This window comes from Urocitellus parryii, chromosome 12, assembly GCF_045843805.1.
Source record: "Urocitellus parryii isolate mUroPar1 chromosome 12, mUroPar1.hap1, whole genome shotgun sequence".
NCBI lineage: Eukaryota > Metazoa > Chordata > Mammalia > Rodentia > Sciuridae > Urocitellus > Urocitellus parryii.
In genome coordinates, this window is record NC_135542.1 from 18,768,635 (window position 1) to 18,791,408 (window position 22,774).

Consider the following 22,774-nt stretch of genomic DNA (forward strand, 5'->3'; position numbering starts at 1 on the left):
ATATAAACAGGACATTCACCGAGGGCTACAGATGGACAAGCAGTAGGTAGGATAGTGATCAGATTCTAAATTTGTCATTACGGAAACTCAGGGTGCTGGGTCCCACACTGCCTGTATAACAGGAGGTATGCGCCACAGTATCCAAATTCCCCCCACCTTTAATCTGGGGGAATAATTCCTACCCCACAAGCTCCTGGTGAGGATTAACTTGGATAACATGCCCTGCACAGCCTCCTTACCACTGAACCCTAGTTTCTAGCCTCATCCTAGCCGGAGCAGGAGGGGCGCCCCATTATCAGGAGTGAATACAGAAACTCAAGTTTCTTATGATTCTTTAAAAAATAAGGAAACATCCAAAATTCCACCTTGGCAAAGTGAGGTCCCAGTTATTTCCTAGGAGATGGAGCTCGATCGATAGGGAAGCATTGTTAGGAGCCACAGCAAAAATATTGATACAGGCACCTTTGGATTTTATTGACTGCCAGCCAGCAATTCACATTCATATGGTAATTGGACTCATGCTGTCCAGCTGGGCCCAATTTCAGGACTCAGGTTACTCATGTCACTCTTGTAATGGGAGAGTTCCCATTGGTTGGAAAAGGATGGTAGGAGGGTGTTCCGGGGGAAGTGGAAACCCCCCCGGCTCAGGTAGACACACGTGGCGGACCCACCTGTTAGGGAACGCACACGGCCTCTCTCTAAATAAAACTTTGTCTCAGTTTGACTGGCTTGTGTTTTTGTGCCCAACCGGGTTGCAAGATTGCAAGCCCGCGTGCACTGACAGCTCAGCAGGGGATCGCTCAGCAGGGGTGCCGCAGGCAGTGCTCGGCAGCAGGAGCGGGACTCAGCCGGCCCGGGGCCGGGCAGTTTGCGGCATTTTGGTGGCCCTGTACTGGGAACGCCCAAAACTTAAAGGTGAGTAATATCGCTCGCCCCTAAGGAAAGGCGACAGAATGGGTATTTCTGTTTTGATTTATTCTGCTCTTATTTCAGGCTCTCTAGCCTTACAATTTTTCCAGACCAGTTGGGATAAATGGCTAGCTCAAGGTTTGAAGTTATTCGGCCCTGAGAGAGAGAAAATTGACATAATCATTTTCCTCCTCTCCGTTTCTGTTTCATTCTGTTTTGGCTTTCTTCTATCCTATCTTATTGGGTTACGTTACCTTTATAGTAGATTAGAATCTAGTAAAAAACAAACCGAAAAACTGTTAAGTAAATTGTTAGAGGTCCAGGCCATGGCAGAAAACATATTAGGTCAAGCAAAACAAAAGGTCTCTCAAGCTAGTCAGATAGAAGAAAATTTGAACAAGGCAAGCTCAGGGAAAAAACGGTCATCAGATAGGGAGGCTGCTACTAACTCCGTTCCACCACCAGAGGGCATAGTTCAACCAACAGCTTTACCTGCCTCCATAGATGATGAACGGAATCCTGAGGCAGGACCCCAAAAACTAGCATGCCCTGTAGTTGAGCAGGGAGAAGAAAAAGAACGAGTTTACCGTGCCTTAGATTTCAAAATAATAAAGCAATTAAAGGAAGCTGTAGCAGCCTACGGCCCGGCCGCTCCCTTCACAGTCAGTATGGTCGAATCTATTACCGGCTGGAATTTAACACCAGCAGATTGGGCTAACGTGTGTAATTCTGTGCTAAATAGAGGACAGTATTTATTATGGAAAATTGCCAATGAAGAATTTTGCAAGGAGACAGCTAGGCGAAATGCAGAAGCAGGTTACCCTGAACGAGACCTGAAGATGTTACTGGGAAAAGAAGATTTTCAAGAGCAGATGCATCAGCTCAGATATGATCCTGGCGTATACGCTCAGATCGCTATAAATGCAATTAAGGCATGGAAAACTTTGAAGGGACAAGGGGATTTTCAAGGTCAACTATCTAAGATAATACAAGGAGTTAATGAGCCCTACGCTGACTTTGTAGCTAGACTTATTGAAGCAGCCTCTGAGACATTTGAAAATACAGAACAGGCAATGCCATTTATAAAACAGCTGGCTTACGATCAAGCAAATCGTTGCTGCAAAGAGGTCATTAGACCGTGGAAACAGGAAGATTTAAACACATATATTAAATTATGTAGAGACATTAATGAACAAGGACAAGTCATGGCAGCTGAAGTAAAACAGGCTTTAAGTACCAAGCCAAAAACATGCTATAATTGCAATCAAGAAGGGCATTTTAAAAGAAATTGCCCCATAGGAGGAGGGTTTAACAAAGCTAGGTATCAAAAGAGTAGAATCCCGGGTATTTGCCCACGATGCCATAGAGGAAGACATTGGGCTAATGAATGCCATTCTCAAACCACCATAGAGGGTATTCCGTTATCAAAAAATGGACAAAGACCAAGTGTCTACCCACGATATCGTGGAGAAAGGCATCAGGCCCCGTTGTCAAAAAACGAATTGGAGGGCCCAATGCCCCGGGGCCCAAAACCACAAATATACGGGGCAATGGAGGAACCCAGCAGCACCATCAAGGTGGTGCCCAGGACGCATTATCCATCAGATCCCTCATCAGACAGACTAGAGGGAGCGCAGGGTTGGACATCTGTGCCTCTGCCAGAGCAGTATTAACTCCAGAGATGGGAGTTCAAATCATTCCCACAGGAGTAAAAGGACCTCTTCCCCAGGGAACAGTAGGCTTATTATTAGGACGCAGTTCTTCTACACTTAAAGGACTTATGATAAGTCCTGGGGTAATTGATCCCGATTATGAGGGTGAAATAAAAATCATAGCTAGTTCTCCAAGAGGTATATCAGTAATTTCATCAGGAGATAGAATAGCACAGTTATTAATAATACCAAGCCTACATGATAAATTTTCCAGTTGTAATGTAGAAAGAGGTTCCAAGGGATTAGGCTCCACAGGTGTAGATTGGGCTATGCTATCTTTAAATTTAGATTCTCGCCCTATGCTAAAATTAAATATTCAAGGGCATGATTTTAATGGACTGCTGGACACAGGCGCTGACCTCAGCATCATATCTCGCCAGGAATGGCCTAAGCATTGGCCATTACAGCAAGCGACCCAAACGCTTAGAGGCCTAGGAGTGGCAACTAATCCCCATAGAAGTGCAATGGTATTAGATTGGAGGGATCCTGAAGGATGTGAAGGAACTATACAGCCCTATGTATTGGACCATCTCCCCATAAATTTATGGGGACGAGACGTCCTAGATCAATTAGGATTGACATTAACAAATAACGTCAATCCTAACGCGCCCACTACTAGGGCAAAACAAGGCTTTAAAAAAGAAAAGAGATTAAGAGATCAAGAACAAGATATAACAGCACCAATTCAAGTAGATCAAGAGATAGATAAACATGGATTGGGTTTTCAAAAAGGGCCACTGAGACAATCAAAATTACTTGGAAATCAGAAAGACCAGTGTGGGTTCCTCAGTGGCCCCTAACTAAAGAAAAGATACAAGTAGCCCATGATCTGGTCAAACAGCAATTAGCGGAAGGACATATACAACCTTCCGTATCTCCCCATAATACTCCCATTTTTGTTATTAAAAAGAAATCTGGTAAATGGAGATTATTACAAGATTTAAGAGCCATTAATAATGAGATGGTTATTATGGGACCTGCTCAATCAGGGATTCCCCAACTGTCTGCTTTACCAAAAACGTGGCATGTTCTAGCTATAGATATTAAGGATTGTTTCTTCTCAATTCCAATTCACCCCGAGGATAGTCCACATTTTGCATTTACTATCCCTGCACTGAATCATGAAGGTCCTGATCAGAGATATGAATGGAAAGTACTCCCTCAAGGGATGGCTAACAGCCCAACTTTGTGCCAAATTTATGTTGATAAAGCAATCCAGCCACTTAGAAATCAAAACCCTGAACTACAGATATTTCACTATATGGATGATGTGTTAATGGCACATAAAGATAAAAACACATTGCTAGAATGTTATGCCACGCTTACAAACTTATTAAAAAATTATAATCTAGAAATAGCAATAGATAAAGTACAATTAAATCTTCCAATTAATTATTTAGGAGTTCTATTATCCTCAACCATGGTCCGTCCACCAAAAATTCAAATACGAGTAGATCAACTCAAATCACTTAATGACTTTCAAAAGTTATTGGGAGATATAAATTGGATAAGGCCTTATCTAGGCATACCAACAGGAGAATTAGGACCTTTATTTGATATTTTAAAAGGTCCATCAGATCCAAATTCACCCCGCATGTTAACGCCTGAAGCTAGAAAGGCATTAAAAATCATTGAAACATATATGGAAAATATGCATTTGGATAGAATTGATATAAGTTTGCCTTTATTATTTATTGTATTACCGACAAAAAATATTCCTACAGGGGTATTTTGGCAAGAAGGTCCATTATTATGGATACATTTATCTTATTCTCCTAATACTATTCTTACTAGATATCCTGAGGCTGTAGGGCAATTAATACTCAAAGGAATAAAAGCAGCAAAAGGAGTGTTTGGGATTTCTCCCAATAAAATTATTACTCCATATACTATGGATCAAATTGATGAGTTAGCTAATGAGTTAAATACTTGGGCAATAATCATGTGTAAATCTAGTGTTGCATTTGATAATCACTTGCCATCTAATCCTTTGTTGTCCTTTTGGTCTAAGCATCCTGTAGTTTTTCCAAAAATGACAAGAAAAACCCCTATCATAAATGCTCCAAATATATTCACTGATGGGTCAAATAATGGTACAGCAGCAGTAGTTACTCCTGATCAAACTTTTACATTTTTAGTACCCAAACAATCAGCTCAAAAGGTAGAGCTCAATGCAGTATTGCAAGCTTTTATGATGTTCAAAGATTCTACATTTAATTTATTTTCTGATAGTCAGTATGTAGTTAATGCTATCGTATCTCTTGAAGATGCTGGTAGGATTTCTCCTTCCTCTACTGTTTTCTCTTTGTTCTCTGCTATACAAAGTCTAATCTGGGATAGAAAGGATCCATTCTTTATAGGACATATCAGAGCACATACAGGATTGCCTGGAGCCCTTAGTTTGGGTAATGAACTAGCAGATAAATCTACACATGACATACATATTTTCTCCACAATAGAAGAAGCTATAAATTTTCATAAAAGGTTCCATGTCAATGCTAATACTTTACAAAAACGTTTTAAAATAACTAAAGAACAAGCCAGACATATAATAAAACAATGTCAAAATTGTGTGACATTTTTGCCACAAGTTAATCTTGGAGTCAATCCTAGAGGACTGATACCTAACCATATTTGGCAGATGGACGTCACACACTTGCCAGAATTTGGAAAATTAAAATATTTACATGTTACAGTTGATACTTCTTCTGGATTTTTGATGGGCTCCCTTCATCCCGGAGAAAAAACTAAAGATGTTATAGCTCATTGCTTACAAAATTTTGCCACTGTGGGTGTTCCTAAACAATTAAAAACCGATAACGGTCCTGGTTACATCTCCAAGTCTTTTAAACAATTTTGCTCATCATTTGGCATTACTCATATAACAGGAATCCCATACAACCCACAGGGACAAGGCATAGTTGAAAGAGCTCATCAAACTATAAAAATGTACTTATTAAAGCAAAGGGAGGGAATTAGTAAGGGGTATATATCCCCCAAAGATAAACTTAAAATAACCCTTTTTACTCTAAACTTTCTAAATTTGGATTCATCAGGACTTAGTGCTGCGGAAAGACATATGTATCCGAAAAATGTACATAAGCCTAAGGTACTTTGGAAAGATATTCTAACAGGACAATGGAAAGGTCCGGACCCAGTAATAGTCTGGAGTCGGGGCTCCGTCTGTGTTTTTCCACAGGAGGAACAGCAACCAATTTGGATTCCAGAGAGATTAACTAAAACAATTTCTACAGAAAAAGAAGATGATTTGACTCAAATCCATAACAGCTGATATCCAGAGTTCCAGCCTGGCTATTCTTGCATCTGCGACAGTGATTTACCACGGTGCCTTTTTCAATATCTATTTTATTATTTGCATTTTTCCCACATCATAAAGTTCTATTTTATTTTATTTTATTTTATTTTACCTTATTTTTTAAGCTCATACAAACCTAGGTTAATGTTTTTCTGATCAGTTTTATTTTTTTGACTGTGTTTTATTTATTTATTTATTTTTTTTTAACTGTAAAGTTTTTAAACATTGCAATGGAGATTTCACCTAGCTATAGCTACAAGGCCTTTATTTACTATTGTCTTATATGTTCTATGTTATGTATGCTGTTTTGTGTTGTATGTGTGTATGTCCATATTTCATTTATAAGGAGCGCTCATGTATATATAGATACAAGTATTCAAAAAAAAAAAAAATTTAGTCACGTGACTTATATGGTTTAATTTACTTTAGGTAAACAGCTGTTATTAAATTTTGTTTTTAAAGGTGGTTAACAGATATGTTTGTTTACTTTCACCTTTCCTTTTCATTATATTTCATAATTCTGTTCAGGATAATGTCTCTTTAGCAACATGGCCATAATTCCCATCTCCATCCCAGTGCCGGTGAAGACTAAGACCAAACTACAACTTTTATGATAGCTATCACTATAAACTATATAAATTGATACATCAATCAAAATAACTCAATAAGACTGCTCAATCAAGGACTTAATTTACTTTGGGAGGAAATGGACATATTGATAGACTCCTCCAATTTGAACTGCTCAATCAAGGACTTAATTTACCTTGGGAGGAAATGGACATATTGATAGACTCCTCCACTTTGAACTGCTTACACAACTTGTCTGGACTATGTATCACCTGTATGCATTGTGTTCTATTTGTTGATACAGCGAACTGGTAGTGCTAAATATCTTAGCCGATGTGTCACCAGTGTTTCCATAGGAGCCTTCAATTGGCTTGGTGTCGTGGCAATTCTGCGTCTTTCTCCCTTCTGCTAGTGATGGTCTAAATTTGGGGGCCAACAGAGGTGAGGCAAGAACCTCACCCCCCCACTGGCACCAAGGTTAAATTTGGGGGCCAACAGAGGTGAGGCAAGAACCTCACCCCCCCACTGGTGCATAGGCCTATTACACAGGTATGGCTATATACTGGACCGGTAGTCAGTGACGGGTATGATTCGGTTACAGTGGTATCAACCTAAGCCAGGAGACTGACGCAATAAGGTCAGTTTTCCCATGACGGGTAAGAACCATATGTGAATTGGACATACCTAACAGGCACGGTCCCTAGCCACATTTGCCTGTTGTTTATTTAAACAGTAGGGGGCAGATGTTAGGAGCCACAGCAAAAATATTGATACAGGCACCTTTGGATTTTATTGACTGCCAGCCAGCAATTCACATTCATATGGTAATTGGACTCATGCTGTCCAGCTGGGCCCAATTTCAGGACTCAGGTTACTCATGTCACTCTTGTAATGGGAGAGTTCCCATTGGTTGGAAAAGGATGGTAGGAGGGTGTTCCGGGGGAAGTGGAAACCCCCCCGGCTCAGGTAGACACACGTGGCGGACCCACCTGTTAGGGAACGCACACGGCCTCTCTCTAAATAAAACTTTGTCTCAGTTTGACTGGCTTGTGTTTTTGTGCCCAACCGGGTTGCAAGATTGCAAGCCCGCGTGCACTGACAGCTCAGCAGGGGATCGCTCAGCAGGGGTGCCGCAGGCAGTGCTCGGCAGCAGGAGCGGGACTCAGCCGGCCCGGGGCCGGGCAGTTTGCGGCAAAGCATTCTGATGTGTATTGTGAGGCACAGGGAGTCACAGGGTGGGTGACAGACAGGGCAGGAGACTTACTGAACTAGGGGGAAGGACAGAGGAATTTTTCACTTTTCACGTGTCCTGTCTATGCCATTCCAACATTTTTCTTAAATATTTATTTTTTAGTTATAGGTAGACACAATATTTTAATTTTTTATTTTATGTGGTGCTGAGGATCGAACCCAGTGCCTCACGCATGCTAGGCAAGTGCTCTACCTCCAAGCCACAACCCCAGCCCCCATTCCAACATTTTACAACGATCTGTGTTACTGTTTTATTTTAAAAATCATGTAAATTCATAATGGCTTAATTTCAAATATTGATTCAACACATTTAAAAACAGTAATTACTTGCTATTAACAAGTCATTCAAGTCAAAACATCTTTATTTTTATTTGTTTATTTTTATGTGGTGCTGAGGACCGAACCCAGTGCCTCACGTGTGCAAGGCAAGTGCTCTACCACTGAGCTACAGCCCCAGGCCCATGTTAATAACAAAAGTCTTTCTCATTTTCATATAAGTACATTTCCTGTGTTGATGCTTGGGACAGAGTCTCTTTGCTGAGATGACACCCCATGGAAGGGTCAACACTGTCATTCTCACTCATCAATGAGACATAAGTAGAATGAATACATTTGTGCTAAAAATGTTTCACTTCTGGTTCGGGTGTCTACGGAAGGCCCGCCATGCGCAGCCATCATAGTGTGTTATTCCTTCACAGAACTTACGAGCTCTTCTTGAATGGTGGCACTCCTTATGAAAAAGGTGTTGAAGTGGACCCTTCAGTGTCCAGAAGAGGTACTGCAGTGGTGCGCTGCCTTCTGTCAGCTTTCGGTCGCTGTGACAACGTACCTGAGATAATCAACTTCAGAAGAAAGAGGTTTATTTTGCTTCGCGGGTTTCCGTCCATGATTGCTTGGCCGTTGCTTTGAGCCTGTGACATCATGGTGGGAGCACATGGCAGAGGAGGCCTGTTCATCTCATGGTTGCCAGGACTCAGAGGAAGGGTTGGGGTCCAGTATCTTCAACTGACCAGTGTCCTAGCCTCCTCCCATAAGGCCCCATCTCTTAAAGGTCCCACACCTTCTCCCTCAGTGCCACAAGCTGGTGACCAGGCCTTTCATTTGTGGGCCTTTGGGGAACACCTCAGATCCAAACCGTGGCACCTCCTTTTCCTTAAAGATGAAACAAATGGCAGAGGCTTCAGAGAAGGCAGCCATATTCCAGTAAGCATGACAGTTTCTACTTGGATTCACATGTTTTAAGATGTGCCATTTGGTGATGTGATCTTAGTCATTTTTATCTAAGTGATTGTTATTTTGGTAGCACGTGTAAGACTATAATGTTGAAAATCGTGAGAAATGGGGCCCTGCGTTAGTTCTGTCGCTGAACGCTGAGCTGATGCTGTGGCAGGTACAGAGTGAGTGAAGCCGGCTGCCTCAGAGATGGCCCATTTCAGGGTCAGGGCGTGTAGGCATTGAAATCGTGACATGCATGCCACTTCACCCTCCAGCCACCCTCCAGGAAGATGGAGCACCCGTCAGTATGTCTGTTGGCCAGGGGACACCAGGGAAGGGAGTGGAGGGCAGCACAGATGGGCCCTCCCTCGGGGAGCTGTGGGCTGACGGCTGGAGCCCCCTCGCACGCCTCAGCCCTCCCATCCTTGTGTGGTCCAGGACACCAACCCTGGCTGCTGCCCCAGTGCCAGGCTCTCTCCTCCTTGGAACAGGAAGGAGTTGGGGTTTGGGTGCAGGTGCTTCTTCCTGGGGCCGCATGTACCCTTCCCCCTTTCCCTGCGTGCTGCTGCGGCCATCTGCCCTAGTGGCCGGGGGTGCTGTAGGGAGGCCCCAGGTTGTTGTCACCGCCAGGTCTCTTCTGACAGCCGGAGGGATGTGGGCGCTTCCTGCCTGCTGTAACCACCAGTTGTGCTGACCTCTCACTTAATAGTCTTACCAAACGCCCGTTCCGAGCGCTGACGGATATGGGTCTGTTTCTGTTTTGACAGAGCAAGGCAGTGTTTTCCAGCAGATGATGACCATGCGGAGGCAGCCTCAACTCCTGGTGAAACTGAGGTCTCTCACCCAAAGGTCATGGAGCATGCTCAGGTGCGTCCCGCTCCAGGTGGCATCTGCCTTGGGTCCCCCCTGCTTGGCTGTCTCTTGTCAGTTACTTTTTCCCCCATTAATTATTTTTGCCAAAGAGCAGAAGAGAAATAGAAAAATAATAAAGCTTAGCATCATTTACTCTTCTTTACCACTTAGCTCAAGTGACAGACTTGGTAATAAATCCTTCAGCTACTTTTGAACAAATGAGACTTCCCAATGCCTGGGCCTATCTTCAGGGAAATCTTTTTTTACTTATTCTTTTTGGTTTTATAGGACAGGAGAATGTATTTTGACATATCCTACATACATGGTGTGCGACTTCACATTCTTGTGGTTGTACATAGTGTGGAGTTCCACTGGTCGGGGGTTCATATATGAACACAGGAAAGTGACGTCCCACTCATTCTGGCTGTCTTTCCTATTTCCAGCCCCTCTCCCTTCCCCTCATATTCTTTGTCTAATCCAGTGAACTTTTCTTCTTCCCTCCCCTCCCCTTATTGTGCGTTAGCATCTGCATATCAGAGAGAACATTGGCCTTTGGTTTTTGGGGACTGACTAGCCTATTTCAATTAGCATGATAATCTTCAGTTCCATCCATTTATTGGCAAATGCTATAGTTTCATTCTTCTTTAGGCTAAGTAATGCTCTCTTGTGTGTATAGATACCACATTTTCTTCATCCATTCATCTGTTGAAGGGTACCTAGGTTGGTTCCATAGCTTGGCTAGTGTGAATTGAGCTGCTATAAACACTGATGTGGCCAAGTCACTACAGTATGAACTTTTTTTTTTTTTTTTTTTTAATGTTAGTTTTATTTAGGTTTGACTTGCATGCAGTAAAATTTATGATTTTGGGGGTTGCAGTTCCTGGAGTTTTGACAAATGTACCGATCACATGACAATCACCACAATCCAAAGAATATTCCCTTTGCTCTCAAAGGTTCTTTTGTGTCCCTCTGTGGTCAGCTCCTAGCCCCGGCCTCGGGGAAGCACTCCTCAGTTTTCTTCCCCAGCACTTTGGCCTTTCCTAGATGACATAGGTGGATTCATGCGGCCTGCGGCCTCTGAGTCTGGCGTCTTGGACCATCATACATCCGAGGCTCGTCCGCGCTGTTGCCTGTGTTAGTGATTTGTTCCTGTTCATTCTAAATGGTAACTGCTGCATTTGATGGACATGCCACCATGTGTTTATCATCCTCTAGTTGGTGGTCATTTGGGTTTTTCTAGGTTTGGGTAACTATAAATAACCCTGCTCTAAATATTTGCATACACGTTTCTGCGTGTGTGGACGTGAGGCTACCTACATCTCAAGTAGGACTGCCTAGCAAAGGATTTGCTGTTACATCTGGTGTTGGTCTGGCTGCTTCCCTGAACGCCTGTGCCATTGACCCTCTCACCCTCACTGTGCACGTGTTTCAGTGATTCCGTGTTCTTGGCAGCATATGGTATGATTTTTCTGTTTAGACCAGTTTAAAAAGTGAACAGCAGTTTCTCACCATGGTTTCATTTGCCTTTTCCTGGGGAGATCCCAGAGCTTCCAGTTCTCACTGGATGCCCTGTAGTCATGTAACCTTCTCTCGGGGTTTCAGTGGCTGCCTCTTTAAAATGGGGATAATAGCAATATCAATTCCCTCCAGCTGTAATGAGGTTTAATTGAAAGCAAGTATATAAAACACTTAGTCCATATTTATAGTCCCTGGCTATAGGGAAACACAATGGTGTTGGCTATAATTATCTATATCATAATTATTTTATATCCAAATAAATGTCAGTGCACACCAGATAGATATGTGGTGCCATTTCCTGAAATTTGTTCAAATGAAGAGATGCAACGCAGCTGGTAGGATTGAGGAATTTAAAACAGTTGTTAACAGATTGGAGGGATAAGAGGGCCTTCCTCCAGGTCACACAGGGGACACGAGACAGTGAGCCTGATGCAGGTTGGGGAGCAGCAGGGGAAGCAGCCTGAATGGTGGCTTCCGCCCCTGGGTCAGGGCCTTGCTTTAAATATCCCCTGTTCCTTCTCCAGAGCTGACAGGTGCTTGTCGTCACACACGGTGTTGAGTCTTTCAGTAACTGTTAATAACGTGCTCCTGGGGATTCATCTCTCTCCTTACCTGCCCCACCTCTTTTTTCTTTCCTGGATGTTCGTGGCCCTTTTTTGGCAAATCTTTCCTCAGAAAATTGTGTTTTTTTTCCCAGTGTGAGGAGAGCAGCACAGTAGCGGTCTTTGTCAGGGGCAGCCGGATCCCATGGGGCCTAGTTCTCCCTCTTCTGCTGCTGCCAGCCGCTCCTCCGGGAGCCCAGGGCACCCACACAGCCCTGTCAGCACAGCGCTTCCGGCAGTTTCTGTGGCTCCAGATACTAGCTTTTAGGTCCTTTCACCATCTCAAGGTCAGGTTTGACTGTGGTGCAGGGGGTGGATGAAACTAGGAGCACTCTTCTGTGTGTTGGCTTACTAAGAAGGGCCCTGGGTCCTTGTCCCCAACCTCAGGGACTGAGGCTCTTGCTTGAGTATAGTGCACCGGGCACCCAGACCTTTGGTATCAGAGCATGCCTCTCAGGAGCCCTGCTGCTGCCGCCCCTGCCACTTACCCAGACTTGAGGGCTGTCCTGGCATTGCCTCTGCACATGGCGGGATCCTGCCGTGTGCGCCCCTGGTGATGCTAAGGGTGGGTTTGGGCACCCTGCTGGTGTGACCCAGGGACAGGCTGGCTCACCGACAGCAGGCCATGGCAGTGAAGCCAGAGGCCCTAGGCCTTTCCAAAGCCGTGGACCATGGGCTGCTGTGTACGTAGGTCAAGGTCAGGGGCTGGATGCGAACTTTAGGATGTGGCTGCCCTGCCTGAGAACCTAGGGGCAAAGGCAGGACTGACCCAACTGGGCATCCTCGCCACCCATCCTGCTACCTACAGAGAGAAGGGAGCGAGTGTGGCACCTGCAGCCCTCTCCTCTCTTTCCAAGGAGCATCCACCTCCAGCCCCACCTGTCCTGCCTACCAGCTCCAACTTGGCTCAGCCACGTCTCTGCTCACAGGAGACAGGAGGGGTCTTTCCAGGACGCCAGCGAGCACAGAACAGTGGAGCAGCAGCGCCAAGAGCAGGAAGCCCAGTATCTGTCTCAGAGCCCATTGTCCCCTAGGGCCCTAGCTGCCCCAGCCCACAGTCTTACATGAGTGTAGCCTGTGGGTGTCAGGAGACCTTGAAAATGAGGATGAAGCTGGGCAGACCCGTGCTCTCTGGAGAGAGCTCCAGGGTCCTGCACAGGGGCCCAGCAGACTGTTCAGTGAGCTGGCTGGGCTGGGACAGGCTAGGGGGCGCTGTCAATGTGGCAGGGAGCACACAGGTGTCTCAGGCTCCCTAAGGCTTGGCTTTCTGACTCTGGAGCTATTCCAGATCTAACTTAGTGCTCTATATTGTTTAGCCTTCTCTCAGGGTTAAATAGGAATTACCTTTCTCGTTCTGGAGCTCTTGTACAAAGGGTTCAATTTGCAGTGATCAGGTTCTCAGCCCCTTAGGGGAGGGGAAGCTCCGAATTTGAACTCTGAGTTCTGAGCACCAAGAAGTGCTGGCCTGCAGAAGCAAGCTATGTGCACGTGTGTGTGGCGGTGCTAGAAATGGACTTCCCTTTGCCTTTTTGATGCATTCTTTTTTATTTCTTTAATTTTTATTGTTGGTTGTTCAAAATATTACATAGTTCTTGATATATCATATTTCACACTTTGATTCAAGTGGGTTATGAACTCCCATTTTTACCCCGTATACAGATTGCAGAATCACATCAGTTACACTTCCATTGATTTACATATTGCCATACTAGTGTCTGTTGTATTCTGCTGCCTTTCCTATCCTCTACTATCCCCCCTCCCCTCCCCTCCCCTCCCCTCCCTTCTTCTCTCTCTACCCCCTCTACTGTAATTCATTTCTCCCCCTTGTATTATTTTTCCCTTACCCGTCACTTCCTCTTGTATGTAATTTTGTATAACCCTGAGGGTCTGCTTCCATTTCCATGCAATTTCCCTTCTCTCTCCCTTTCCCTCCCACCTCTCATCCCTGTTTAATGTTAATCTTCTTCTCATGCTCTTTGTCCCTACTCTGTTCTTAGTTACTCTCCTTGATGCATTCTTTTCTTCTCTTTTAATGCTGTTATATTATTGCTAAAAATAAATAGGATATGGCCTACCTGAGGCCCATTCACCCCAATCACAGCACCTCTGCCACCAGAGACTGCTGGTCCCCGTGTGAGGTCAAGAGGATATGTTCTTACTTCTTCAACTCAGCTAACCTTTGGTGACACAGAACTTTCTGGCCATCTTAGGTTTGGAAAAATCAGGAGGTTTCTCTAATGGAATTAAAAAAAAAAAAAAAAGTAAGCAGCATTGCCTCATGGAGTGGGAAGGTGCCAGAAGGAAAGGCGTGCCCACTGTGGGAGTGCCGTGCCTGCCAGACAGATGAACAGGGAGGTGGGCAGCAAACAGCAAAGGAGGGGGTGAGAAGGAAGGAAGGAAGGAGGGCTCCACCCTTCCCCTGCACAACACAGCCACCACTGTTACTCAGCAGCAGCTGGAACACAGGCCATGGGGGCCTGGGGCAGAACAGCCTCTGGAGTCGCAGCATGACTGCTGGGTGCACGAGGCACTGAGGCTGACAGTCTTCAAGTCCTAGGTCAGGAGTAGACGTGGGAACCTGAGTGGCTTCAAAGAGGGCTGAGGCTGCTCCCACCTAGAGGTGGGGGAGGGAGAGCTGGCCGGGAGCAGCCAGGGTCTACTCGCCCACAGGAGAGTGGGACCCCTGGAGGACTCTGCCACCGCCCTGGAGCCTTGGTCCCTGGTTGCCTGTCCCCTGGAGCCACCAGGGCGGTCCCCACGGCGCCCACCCCGCTGTCCAGGTTCTCACCTGAGGGCTTTTCCTTGGCAGAGCTGCTGTTCACAGCTGGGTGGATTTTGATTTGCAGGGTCCTGTTCAGGATGCGGTGGCCTCAGCAGTGTGGCCTGCGCCATGGACCTCAGAGGAGAAGAGGTGGCCTGACCTGCAGGCTCCCTGGAGAGGGGAGGGCGACTGAGGAGCCCAGTGTGACCTGGGGAGCAGGAGGCGGTTTAAAAGACAGACCCGCCCAGGTATTTCAGGTGTCACTGACTCTGTGTCTCCTTTTCCTGTTGCACCTGTGGATTTTGTTTTAAGTCCTCGCTTTAAAAGCCCTCTCTTGTTTCCTTCTGACCCATCATTTTAAACCATGTTCCAAGGTCACTTTTTGGTGTATGTGTGGTTCTGGGGATTGAACCCAGGTCCTTGAGCCTGTTAGGCAAGTGACCTACCTGAGCTCCATCCTCAGAGACCCTTGTAATTTTTTCCCCATTGGCCACAAGGTCTAATTGCCAAGGCTGACCTCAAATGTTCCTCTTCCTCAGCCTCCCTGGTGGCTGGCATGACAGGCATGCACCTGGGACTGTCACACTCGAGCCTGTGATGGGAACTCATGTGCATCTGTCCAGGGCTGAGCATGTTTCTGCAGAGCTGTGCTCCAGGCTCCCTGCAGGGCTGTGGAGGCTTCTGCTGCCCAGCAGCCCTGGTGCCATCGCCAGTGCTCCTCCCAGCTAAGGGCAGGCAGCTGCCCATTGCTGTAGGCTGACCTTATTTTCTTCTTATGGCACTCGTACATTCTCTGGAGTATGTTGGATGGTTTGTCCATTAGGAGTCTAACAGGTCCTCTAGAACCTTCAAATAATTAGTAAAATTCCTAAAGAGTAAGTGAGCACGCGCAGAAATTGGGCTAATGAGAAGAATGATGTTGGATGATATTTTCATGGCTTGAATATATTATCCAACATGAAGTTAGATTTTATTACTTACAAAATAATAAAATAATGAAGCAATACCATGGGCTGAGCCAAAATATATCCTCAGGATCTTAGGCATTCTGTAATAAATGTGCATCATTTGAAGGATAGAGTTGATCATCTCTGGGTAATGAAATGGAAGTAAAGGTATCAAAGCCAATGATCATCTGTTTCCAATTTTCTGTGATTTGGTTCAAGTGGTAAAGTGGTGATATTTATTAACAATGGACCAAATAGGTTCATAATTGTTTTAGAGTACAATTAGATGCCTTTACACTTTAGGCTATATGGGCACATTTGAGAACGGTTCCAGCCATTCTCTCATCCTTTGGGTCATTCCCCTCAGATGTCCTGTGAGACATTTTCTATGTGAGGCTTTAAGAAGAAGTAGAGAATATTCTGTAAAGAAAACCTTGTGATCTGTGCATTATAAAATTGAATGGGTTCCTTCAGAAATCAGAATTTTTATTGAAAGATATTTGCATGAGCCAAATAAAACCTATTTCTAGGCGTCCTGGTGAAGACAAGGTTTTATCTTTATATGTCTCATTGTTTCTGCCTTGCGACCAGCTCGAGCTTCATGAAAGAAGGTTCAGTTCATAAGAAATTGCTAGTGAGTTTTCAATTAAAGAGACAAGACTCTCATTACCTTTCACACAGCTCTGCGTCGGCTTCTCCTAGCTCCCACTTCTAGCCACCTAATGTGGTGGCGAGGTTTACACAAGAGACTAGGGAGAGAGGGAGAGCACGCAGGGAGTGAGCTTTTACTGGGGAATAAAAAATTCAAGGGAAAATCCCATCCAGTGAAGGTTAAGGGGGGCAGCATCCCAAGGTCAAGGACAACGATTGGGTCTTCAGGTCAGTGGCCAGGCACGCCTCTGCATGGACAAGCCCTCGGACCTGGGAAAGGGTGGGGAATGGCTCTGACACAACTGTGTTTGAGCGCCTCTCACCCAGCCAGGGAGGTAAGTCAAATCACGTGCGAGGATGGCCTCCCACAATTGTCTGTTTTTGTTTTTTTTTTCTTGTTGTTGTTGTTAAAATGAAATTCATAAGATGGCAGACCATTTTTTCAGATGTGTAACTAGTTGCCCACCTTTAAATGGTAGACATTTTGTACCTGAAAACTGCCTGTCGGCACCTTTTTGAACAGCCAGTCTGGGCTCAGGAGCCCAAATACCAATATTAGCTGGAATATGTTCTTCAGTTTGGCCTATTTGCCAGTATCCCCTGAGGTTATCTGTTCAATGAGCTTCGTTACTTCTGCTCCCTCACTGGCTTTCATAGAAACCACATACTGTCTATGAGTCAGGGACACCAATCCCACAACATTGTGTTCTTTGAGTATCCAAAGTCCCACTTTTCACTTCACCATGTCTGACATAGACAGTAATATTTATCAGCAAATGTGAGATTTTCAAAGATCCAATTCTATGTGCTCCTTTCTAAAAGAGCATTAGGCAGGGCTAGAGCATACATAAATATTAAGTAAAGGCCATAGTTTTAAAATGGCATCCATTGAATAATTGACACATGTCTGAGATACTTTTTATTTTGGAGGAGGTATTTTTTAATAGGGAATTCCAACAGCTACATAATAGTGAAAGGAGAAGTCTTGCATCCATTTTATTCTTTGTTTCTTATGATTTTTATCAGTAAGGATAAGATACTTCCTTGTTCCAATGCAGATGTTGCCCACTTCTGTAAATGGATGTGGGGTGTCACCTGCTACTGGCATGTCTGCATGTTGTGCTTGACACTAATATCGTACTTGGTAGGTGGCAGAAAGTCAATACTGAAGTTAAGCTCTTGTGTTGTAGCAGCAGAGCTGAAGATCCTTGGTGTGCCACCTTCTGCAATCCATGCTGCTCTGTTGGAGTCCTTTAATGACTTCCTGGTGGTGAGCATCATGGTCTCCTGGTCTTTGAGAATGGCCAAGCATTGCTCTGTGAATGTGGAAGAGAGTCATGTGGAAGGCTACAGGGAGGAGGGATCATTGAACATGTACTCTAATCCATATGCCTGTTTAATGACCTGTTTTTTCTTCTTGGGTTTTAAGGGAGACACTGCCCTAAAACACTTCTGTGCAGCTGGGAATGCAGGCTTCTGCTTCACCTTGCAGGAAGCATTAACGAATCCTTTCCAGAAGACATGAGAAGAGAGAAGTGAGCCTCTGGTATCATGCAGGTTCCTTGCATTGCCCATGGGCTAGAAGAGAGAAGAGTTGCTTCATGAGACTTGATCCCCTTTTTCCTGAAAAGTTCCACACAGAGGTGAGTCCCCAGCATGTTTAGAAATCATTTCAGACTGTTGACGGAAATGAATCACACCCCCTGAGGACCTTTATTCATTGACTTAGTTGTTAGTGATGATGGTTACTAAGACTAAGTGACTCTTTCAAGTCACATCACTTGCATGGTAGGGCTAGAGCATGGATCTTCCTAATTGATTTCATGGGACTCTCTCATGGAAACTGTGACTGCCTCCTAAACACACACTCTACATTTGGAGTGTCAAAATTCTTGGCACTGCCTCCTTGGCAAGTGTATCTTGTCTTCTACGTGGGAATTTCACAAATATTTTCCTTTGGTTTGTGGAGGTCATGCAGAAGGGATTTCATTTGAAATAGCCCAAACAAGAAATACCAGTTGTCTTTTTCGCACATGGATGTGTGTAGTGAACATCCCTTTCTGTGTGCTTGCATGAGTTGCTCCTTTGAATTTGTTGAAGAATGGTTGGCTGGGGAGCAAGGTAACGAGAGATGGATATCAATGCTTGTCCAGTATTCTGAAGTGAAGAATGTATTGAGGATGTGAAGGCTTTTCTAGCCAGTTCCTATGGCTCAGTCAGGGATCAGTCAGAGGATTCTGTCTGGTAGACTCTTTGGAACATATGTCAAAGTGGCCTGGTCTTACCCTGTCCAGGACTGAATGCTGAGCTTGAGTGGGAGCTTCTTATCAGTTCAAGTACTTCCATGAGTCTGTCCTCTGTTCTCTTTGTTTTTTTTTTTTTTTTTTCAGTTTTCAGTGGACATATCTTTATTTTATTTTATTTTATATGGTGCTGAGGATCGAACCCACTGACTCGCGCATGCCAGTCGAACACGTTACCACTTGAGCCACATCCCCAGCCCCCTCTGTTCTCTTTTTTCCGAGCAGTTTCTAACAGGAAAGGAGAACAAACATTGAAAGTACAGTGATTGATTATGTATACCAATGTTATTTGAATCAACTTTGTATAATTCAAAATTAACTTTTTGCTAGTAAAATTTCATATGTTGAGGAAATAATGAAAATATTGGGGTTGGGGGATGAGGATGGGCAAATCAAATATTTTTGAGCACCAAGACCTGTTTTTTTTTTTTTTTTTTTTTTTTAACTTAAATCATAAACTGCCTGAGGACCACAGCAAGTAGATATTTCCAGAGACAGTGGGAAGGTAGTAGCACATGAGGAAGGGAAGAGCTCTCAGGATGGGAAGAGGGGGCCGCTTCAGGACTCACCGGGCAAGGCACGAGGCTGCTGGCCATGGTACATGCCTGGGCCCACTGAGTGGGGAAGATCCATGCTCTGTGTCCCTCCACCCTCCTCTGTAGCTTGTGTTGGCAGCAGATCAGGGAATTGGGGTCAGAAGTGCTCCCAGTAATATAGGCACCAGCCCCCAGAGTGTGTTCCTAGCCCTTTCCCCACCTGGCCTGACTTGGTGCTTGTGTTGATGCATGGCTGAAACCCTACAGTCATCAGAGTGTGTCTGCGGTCCAGATCCACCCTGCATGGCCAACATGCTCAGACCTTCGGCTGGGTCCTAGGCCTGCTACAACCAAACTCTGTCAACTGGGTGGCCAACAACAGAGGAAGGGCCTTCCCTCAAGCTCCAGGGGCTCAACACACAAGGTGTTGGGCGGTCTCACTGCCAAAACACCTCACAGGTTCCTAGGGGACTGTCCCCCCAACTCTCCCAGCCCTTGCCCACTCTCCTATTGCTGCCCACGATCTGTGGTTCCCATATGGGCATCCCGCCCTGGCTCCAACCTCACATAGCTGGTATCCCCAAGTCTCCCTGGTCTCTGGGTCCAGACTCTCCTCTTCCTACAAGAATATCAGATATTGGATTTGGTCCCAGTTGATGCTGTGTTCCATCATGTGAGCTCTTAGCTTCATCACTGTGCAAAGACTCTTTTCCCACACAAGTTCGCACGACTTTTGGCTGGCTTAAGAATTTTCAGGCGACACTTTTCTAATGAGTACACTTTCCTTCCTTCCGATCTCCCCCCAGTGAGCATTCCTCGCACCCTTGTCCTAGTTCCTTTATGGCAGTTTCCCTCCTTATGGCTGAGAGGACCTAGTGACCCCTGGATTCACACGTCCTCCTTAATCACCAACACACTGCAGAATTCTCCAAAGGGCCATATATGCTCCTGGAAGTTGGTGTTGGAAATAGTTCTCCATCCATTAATCACTCCCTCACTCACTAATGTCCTTGTGTCCTTGAGAAAGGCTCTCCCTTTCCTGGTTTTCCTGAATAGAAATCCTCTTGCCTCTTGGGTGAATAGGGTTATGGGTTGTGCAGAGGGTGTTGGTCCACTGAGCATCTTAGAGACTGTCCTTTATGGAGCCTAATGATCCTCACTGGGGAATGAGGCCAGGGTCCTAACTGTGGTTAGTGTGAGGACACCCTGGGTTCAGAGAGGGAAAGAAGGACGAGGGAAACTCAGATGTCCCTTCATGGCCCCTGGAGTTAGAGGACTTACCCCTTTGCACCTGGGATCAGGAGACCTCATTTCCTCAAGGACACGCACACTCAGACATTAATCTTGAGTGTGGGTTCCTTTCTGGGGTCCAGGGCTGTTGTTAGCCACCAGGAATGACAGTGCTCTCCATGCTGAGTGGAGCCATTTTTGCCAGGAAAGAGCCCGTGGTCACGCCTTGTGCAAAGCATCCCGCGCCAGGGGCTCCCATCCCTACATTCCTGTCCTGAAAGGAAACCACTCAGAGGCAAGGTGGGTCCAACCACCTCCCATGTGTTCACTCATCACTGTGTTCCAGCATCACCCCAGTTAACAGTCCTGATGGGATTGGATGTGGCTCAGAGTGTCACCCTCATGAGCTCTACCCTGCCACAGCTGCAGTTCTGCAGTGGGAGAAACTCAAAACCTCAAAACACATGCACATGAAAGAAAAGAGCAAGAGCCAGAGCCCAAACAGGCCAGGTGTGGCAAAGACAGCTGGAGTGCCTAGGTTGGGACTCAGAATTCTGTCAGTGGGGTGGCATTGCTGCTGGCACCAGCATGATAACCGAGAGCCAGCCCTGCTCATTTTGGGGAGCAGTGTGTTGGGGAAGGCAGCAGAAATTGAGAGGCAGGATTGAGTTTGGCCCTAGGAGGAGGTTGGGTAAGAGGCCAGTGTGGGTTGGAGGGCCTGGGCAGATAGAGAGAGGCCAGGGCACACCCCAAAGCCTGGAGACTGCACTGGATGTCCAGGGTTGTGAAACACCCTCCCCTCTTACTCACAACTGAGAGCAAGGGGCATTGATGAGTTCAGTTTGTGTGCGGCTGCATCCAAGGTGGCTCGGCTAGGCACCTCTGTTTCCTTGACTCAGGAGGCTGGGAGTCCAGGCTCCACCGAGGCTCGGCTGGGAGGATCGGACTCTGAGTTTATGCCTGTGTTCCTGGTAGGATCCATGTTGGCTGAGCCTCAGTGTTTTTGTAATGAGAGGATGGGTGACCGTCATGTCTTTATCACAGGACACACTTGCTAAATGGATTTGTTTGCTCTGAGGAGGAAAGAGAGAGGGGGGAGTGGTGCTGGAGACAGGGATGCAGACAGGGGTCATGGACTTGGCATAACTCAGTCTTGGAGGTGATATCCCATCACCTGTACCCACTTCAATTCCCATGAATCCAGAGGCTGAGCCCCCTTGAGGTGAGGGGTGAACCGGTTCTGGGCAGCAGGATGCTGTGGTACCTCGGAGTCTCTGTGAGACCCCAACACTAGACACACTTGGCCCTTTTGAAATCTTAGGAGAAGCCTTGGGAAGTTGTATGGCAGAGGGGAGCAGCCTCTGCATCTCAGTCCCCTCCAACTTGCCATGGTGTAGAGAGGGAACTGCAGCCACGATGGGACGGACATTGGCCATGTCCCTGTGTGGGACACAGGCCTGATTGAGTTAGGGTGCATTCTTTGTCTCTCCCCTTCTTGTGATTGTCCCATCTGTACATTTGTGCTTTAGCCACCTGTGAGTCCCATCTCTGGTTTCAGAGAGAATAGAGGGTGTTAGGGGCCAATAGACACAATAAACCCTAGAGATTAGATGCTACCCTACTTTCCAGAAAAGACTGGGCACACCATGAGTTGCACAATGATGGGACCAGGGTCCAAAAGCTGCTGAGAGGGAAGGACTGGTTGTGAATGCATTTTTGAAGGCTCCAAGCTGGAACTCTAGTGGCACCAAGCAGGGCAGATGCTGGTGGGGATGTTTGGGTAGTTGTTGGTGAACACCTGCGCACCTGAGATGGGTAGGCATGGAGGAGAAATCAGCAGCCCATAGGGCTTTTGAAAGTGGTCTTATGTGAAAAGAGGCTCAGGTATGGGCACAGGAAATGACATCATTGCCTTGACAATGGATCAAACAGAACATGGAACCCTGGTATCCAGGCACCCACTTCACTGACCAAGCCATCCGAGCTCACTTGGTTGGAGCCACTGGAGGGAGAAGGATGTTCTCCTGTGGTTGCAGACAATGCCGAGCCTCAGGCTCCCAGGAATCTCAGGGGGGCCAACTAGCCCTTTTGTGGATACACTGGGTGAGGCTTCATCTTAGACGCCAGAGGCTCTGGCGATTGTCGCAGAGGAGCTCAAGAGTAACAGTGAGTAGCACAGGGCAGGTGAGCCCAGCAGGCCCTCTAGTCTGATCCCTGATGAATGGCCCAGGACTCCTATTCTGACTCTGTGTGTGTGTGTGTGTGTGTGTGTGTGTGTGTGTGTGTGTGTGTGTGTGTTTGTACTGATGGGAACTGTCCCATTGTGCTTTGACTCTAGTGTATTGGCACAAGTCATTTTTCTGTTTGTCACCATTTCCATTTTGAACCCACCATTCTTGGTCCC

The 22,774-nt window shown here is 45.9% G+C and overlaps 1 protein-coding gene across 2 annotated transcripts in view; it reads left to right on the forward strand.

Moving 5' to 3' along the window:
- Positions 1-17,906, forward strand: part of LOC144249726 (nephrocystin-1-like) — a 41,863-nt gene extending 23,957 nt beyond the window's left edge. Inside the window, exons 9-12 of one of the 2 annotated variants that reach the window (XM_077791886.1) lie at positions 8,454-8,530; positions 9,738-9,837; positions 14,789-14,951; positions 17,731-17,906. In XM_077791886.1, coding sequence (XP_077648012.1) covers positions 8,454-8,530; positions 9,738-9,837; positions 14,789-14,951; positions 17,731-17,826 — 436 coding nt within the window. In that variant the 3' untranslated portion in view covers positions 17,827-17,906. Of the gene's footprint in view, positions 1-8,453; positions 8,531-9,737; positions 9,838-14,788; positions 14,952-17,730 lie in introns of those variants that run through there. The other variant, XM_077791887.1, reaches the window with a different exon arrangement.
- Positions 17,907-22,774: the final 4,868 nt, after the last annotated feature.